A 5,813-nucleotide genomic window follows, 5' to 3' on the forward strand; every position below is an offset into this window, starting at 1 on the left:
CTTGGATTGGGGCTCACAATGGGGTTATGACACATATGACAAATATTCCTAAAACAAGGTACTAAATATCTATATAAGTATAGCACTGTTGATGAGGCAGTGTCACACTGCATGGTGCATGTGACATTTGTTGTCTATCCACAGGTTACAAAGCTCTGAAATCAATTTGTTGAAATAAAACACCAATTGCCAATTAGAAAATTTGCGGACTACCAAGCACAAGTAGTCTCTCAACAAGGAAGGGCATGTTCCTTACTCTTGTAAATTTTGGAGTGGAAGTGTGGCAACTCTCCACCCACATGAAAGTGTCATTATATTATATATATAAATATATATATTTATACATATGCGCGCGCACACACATATTAATTGAATGGTTACAAGAGGTTTTGTTATCCATTATGGGAATCTACAGATTACAAAGCTCTGAAATCAATTTGCTGAATCGAAACAACACTCGTCGATTACAAAATATGTTGATTACACAATGTTGAATTTGATGCGCTTGACAGCATTTCTAGATAGGCTTTTGAATGTTTGAAAAGCAATGTCCTTCCTGAAGATAATATAAGAGATGTGGACATTACTTTGGTCCTTGAAGTCTTGAATGTGGTTGATTCATCAAGGGAATGTATGTATGTAGGCATTGATTAATGGATGGATGGATGGATGCTTACATAGACAGCCATACTAATACTGTACAAGTAAATTTTTTGGGGTAGTAACAAAGTTTTTCTGGCTCGACTTACTCTATAGTTGTGTTCATCCCACATAGTTTCCACTGTATTCCAAAGTGCTATGCATAGTGTTAGCTCTTCTCCATATAGCTGGTGCATGTTTTTTCTGTAAGTTTATGTCCATGTTAGCATAGAGAACTTCTGAGAGAGACTCAATCTCCCTCACCACCTCCACCATGGTGGGTCGGGAGGCGGGATCATCCTGCACACAAGACAATGCCAACTCCACTAGTCTTTCCAATGCCTCAGGTGGATACTCTCTCAAATCAGGGTCCACCATGGATTTGACCACTAAATCCATCCCACCTTGTGCAAGTGCTATTCTTATCTCGTGCACCACATACTTGCTGCCTTGAAGTGGCAGCCTACCAGTCACCACTTCAAGCAACACCACCCCAAAACTATATACATCACTCTTATATGTGAGTTTACCGGTCATAAAATAATCTGGGTCAAGATATCCCTGCAATGAATGAAGAAATGACCCTTAAGAATTTGCAGCATGTTGTTTAAGCCAAGTGTTTTGATACACCAATGGGTCTTGTTCTCTTACCGGTGTTCCTTTGGCGTGTATGGATAAGGGAGCCTCCGCATCCTCGGTAGGTGCAAGCTTGGAGAGCCCAAAATCTGCAACCTTGGCCATGAGCTTTTCATCAAGAAGGATATTGCTTGACTTAATGTCTCTGTGAATGATGGGTGGATTAGCTTCGGTGTGTAGGTAAGCAATGCCCCTTGCAGAACTGAGGGCAAGTGCTATCCTCCTTTCCCAGTCCATCTGTATATCAATTTTACCTATGAAGACACACCAATGGCATAACATTTTCCATGTCAATTCACATCACACATCATCTAAACCTTATAAGAGGATCTCCCCATGCATCTTCACAACATCCTTCCAAGATGCATCCCCTAGTCTAGTAGCAAGGTCCAATACCAATTCAAAGATATTGACACGATTCTCTGTTGTCTAGCTCGACCTCGCCATCCAAGATCAGCTCGTACACAAAGTGATATTGTATTTCAATGTGCTTAATGCAAGTGTGGAACACTGGGTTCCTCCTCCACCGCATTGACCAACTAGACCTATCTATCTACTAATATCACCTCAAAAATGCCTACTTTGCCTAGTCAAACAGAGTTAGTTAATTAAAGTTTAATCGAGCTTAACATATTGTACCTGAGAGGCATTCTCTTAATGTCCCATTTGGCATGTACTCATATACAAGAATCTGCTCGCCTTCTTCGAAGCAAAATCCTATCAGACCCACCAAGTTTCTATGGTGCAATCTAGACAAGAGCTCTATCTCATTTTTGAACTCCGTGGCACCTTGTAAAGAGTTAGCCCCTGCCCTCTTAATGGCCACTCTCTCTCCTGATAGGAGGCCTTTGTATACCTGCAATAATGGGCATATGAAGGTACATCAAGCGATAAATGGCAGCACATGTGAAGGTACATAGTTGAGCTGCAATCTAGTACCTTGCCATATCCTCCTTCACCAATCTCATTGCTGTGGCTAAAATTGTTGGTACACTTTCTTATTTCCTCCAATGAGAACCACCGGGCACCTTTCAATTGAGGAACTTCCGCTTCACCAGCTACAATCCAAGCAGCTGTGACAAGGAAAAAATACAACAAAGAGGCTTCATGGTTTTCCTTTGCATTGCAATCTTCTTTGTTATTATTCATCACATTGCTAGATGAGATTCCAAGGTTGTCTACTTCATGCATCCTTCTCATGGACTTTTGATTTATATGACAACTAAAATGTTACATTACTAGATGAGATATGCCAAGGTTGTCCAGTGCACTCTCATTGATTAATGATATATTAAAACTAAGACCTTGTCAAATTAGATGCCAAGGTTGCCCATTGTATGCATGGATTATTTATTGAAACTGAGACCCTTACATTGCTAGATGAGATGCTAAGGTTACTTTACCAAAAGGCTTATTCAATTTTTTCTCCTTTTCAGCTCTTTTTCTCTGCTTCATAGCATAAACTTGAGCGACCACGATTGCAATCACAAATACGGCCGCTCCAATTCCAATACCGATTTTTGCAGTTCTGCTGCTCTTGCTTAGCACAACCACTGCATCATAAACACAAAGGCTGTGATTAACCAAATCATAACATAGAGATCTACTTATCTTCTTACCCTTGTACATACATTCCTCGCACAGCCTGCATGTCTTAGGGATCTAATTATGTTCTTTCCATTGTGTGCACTACTAGTCAGAGCGTGATTAATAAGATTGTGATTAACTAGCACATAACACAGACTTCAACAGCTGCAAATGCATGTGTTAGGACTTTTATTTTGTCCCTGTCATTGTATGCAATACACTATAATTGCATGTGTTAGGACGCTAAATTATGTGCTTGCCATTGTATGCATGTGTTAGGGCTCTAATTATGTCATCTTGCCACTGCATGCGCTACTAGTGATGGTCTATAAAACCACCAACATCTTCAAAGGACCTCAAATCAATCAATGTAGGGCAAAGGATGTACCTGTGTCATAAGGGAGGTTATTGAATGCACAGTACAAACAGCCGAATCGCAAAACATTCTGGGCTTTGACCAGAACAAATGATAAGTGAGCTGCATCACGAGAAGGCCATACATCGGAGCCACCCGGTGGAAAGACCGACAGAGTGACTTGGGTTGGCGAGACAGCTTCCACCACCACTTGGTTGTCCGATAATGTAATGTTTTTAAGCAAAGCACTTGTGTTAAGCCCCGATGCAATCACATTCTCCATACTGGACACTTGATTTGTGAAACTGGGCACTGTGAGTGCTAAAAAGGCGACATTGCATACCAGAGGGCGAGTGCACTGGCAATTTGCGGACACTTTGGGATTGAATGTATACTCATCTTGGCATGTATTGCTGCAGTTTGATGCACTTGCATGGCTTGAGGGTTGGGGGGGTGGGGGTGGTGGTGGTGGTGGTGGTGGTGGTGTGCCGGACTCCAATGGATTTCCATCCAGTCTGTTTGATGTGCAATCAAAATGTAGGAAGTCAATATGGTCACACATTGTCTCTCTTCTTAATAAAAGAAAATACACCTCTACATAGATCCAAGAATTGCATTCAATCATGGAACCCAGCTCCTCTATACTCACAGTATTGATCCTCTATAATTGCCCTTGTCAACGGCAGTCAGGTGGTTGTTTGTCACATTCACAAGGAGCAGTGCCGAATTATTTGCTGAAGTAAGGTCTAGTGTGCCATTGAGATTGTTTGAAGCAAGTGTCCTATATTGATGGAACAAGTGCACATAAGCAACGATTCTCACACACAACCCCAAAAAAAAAGAAAAAAAAGAAACACCAGAGAGAGAAAAAGAGACTCACACATTGGAGAGGCTTGAATTAAATATATCAGCAGGTATGCTGCCAATCAAGTTTGCAGAGTCCATGGACCTGTAGAGTAAAATGGAAAGCCGGGATCAAGAGAGAAAAGAAAAGATGTACATACATACATACATACATACATATGTATGTATGTATAACATATATATATATGTATGTATATAATATATATATATATATATATATATATGACGTATACGTGTGTGTACATATACATATATATATATGTATGTATATAATATATATATATATATATATATATATTACACACACGTATACGTCATATATATATACATATATACATACAAACATATATATAGTCTGTACATACATACATATGTATGTATGTATAACATATATATATGTATGTATGTATGTATAACATATATATATATATATATATATATATATATATATATATGACGTATACGTGTGTGTACATATATACATACAAACATATATATAGTCTGTACATACATACATATGTATGTATGTATAACATATATATATGTATATATGTATGTATAACATATATATATATATATATATATATATATATATATATATATATATGACGTATACGCGTGTGTATGTATCTGTTTTCACATACGTGTGTATATTTGGTTTCACATTATTCTTTATATTCACAAAAACATGTAAAAGAGACGTATTTAAAAAAAATTAAGGTGGCTAAGTAGATTATTACTAGCTAACAAAAATAATATTTGGTGTTACACTTTCTATTTTAAAAATCATATGTTGTACATGTACTACACGGCTAGGTGCTTAACAGTAAGTAAAGATTTTTGAGATTATTGATCCAACTTGGGATTGTAGCAGCATCAAACTGGTTGTGTCCAAGGTGCCTGCAATAGATTAAAAAAATACATATTGATGTGATCTAGCACCTATTATCGAAAATGAAAATAAGGATCTAAAATGGGGAGAAAAAAAGGAATGCATAAAATTGCATGTCCTTACAGCATTTGTAGCTTTGTGTTGTTGGACAGATCTGGCAACTGGCCACTCAAGTCATTGTTATTTAACTGCCTGTGTTACAAAACTCTAGTTTGAGCGAAATTCAAATCCCAATTAAAAAAACTTTGGAAATTTTGAAATTGCACGGGGCATCTCAAAAAAAAGAGGGAAGCATGATATCACCTCACAGCACAAGAGATGGGAATCATATGATACACACACTTAAGTACACAACACATCTCTATATTATCTTCAGGAAGATTTTCACATATATATATATATATACATGAACCAGTGCTTCGCAAGTCTTTTGAGGCTTCCAAAATCAAATTCTACCCAAACCTCCTCACACCTCCTCCTCCCCTTCCCGAACCTCCAAATTCTTGCAACATGGTAGCTTTGTGAAACTCTTCCTTAAGATAATACTAGTGGACTACATGTATAATTCCCCACTTGATATTTTTCAAATTCCTAGAATTATAGGACCTTACACCTCTTCCCAGAGTAATAGCAGCCAACCCCTCGAACCTTCAAGTTGCATCTCGAACCCCCAAATTCTTGCCACATGGCAGCTTCATAAAACTCTTCATATATATATATATATATATATATATATATATATATAGAAGATAGAGTTAGAGTTAGAGATATAGAGATAGTGTCAATTAGATGGATGGCTTGAGTGGGCCTAACCCGCCTACTATATATTTATTATATATT

The 5,813-nt window shown here is 37.9% G+C and overlaps 1 protein-coding gene across 1 annotated transcript in view; it reads right to left on the minus strand.

Annotated features, from left to right (window-relative positions):
• Nucleotides 1-416: 416 nt before the first annotated feature.
• LOC147634190 (leucine-rich repeat receptor protein kinase HPCA1-like) overlaps nucleotides 417-5,813 on the minus strand; it is a 27,108-nt gene continuing 21,711 nt past the window's right edge. The window contains exons 10-19 of the mRNA XM_086805347.1: nucleotides 5,097-5,165; nucleotides 4,907-4,981; nucleotides 4,098-4,166; nucleotides 3,867-3,998; nucleotides 3,251-3,732; nucleotides 2,679-2,828; nucleotides 2,215-2,348; nucleotides 1,915-2,131; nucleotides 1,291-1,529; nucleotides 417-1,200 (exon numbers count right to left, since the gene is read on the minus strand). Of these exons, the coding sequence (XP_086661473.1) occupies nucleotides 763-1,200; nucleotides 1,291-1,529; nucleotides 1,915-2,131; nucleotides 2,215-2,348; nucleotides 2,679-2,828; nucleotides 3,251-3,732; nucleotides 3,867-3,998; nucleotides 4,098-4,166; nucleotides 4,907-4,981; nucleotides 5,097-5,165 (2,005 nt within the window). The 3' untranslated portion in view covers nucleotides 417-762. The remainder of the gene's footprint in view (nucleotides 1,201-1,290; nucleotides 1,530-1,914; nucleotides 2,132-2,214; nucleotides 2,349-2,678; nucleotides 2,829-3,250; nucleotides 3,733-3,866; nucleotides 3,999-4,097; nucleotides 4,167-4,906; nucleotides 4,982-5,096; nucleotides 5,166-5,813) is intronic.

The sequence above is a fragment of the Cibotium barometz genome, chromosome 11 (genome assembly GCF_041138505.1).
Source record: "Cibotium barometz isolate CiBa-2024 chromosome 11, ASM4113850v1, whole genome shotgun sequence".
Taxonomy (NCBI): Eukaryota; Viridiplantae; Streptophyta; class Polypodiopsida; order Cyatheales; family Cibotiaceae; genus Cibotium; species Cibotium barometz.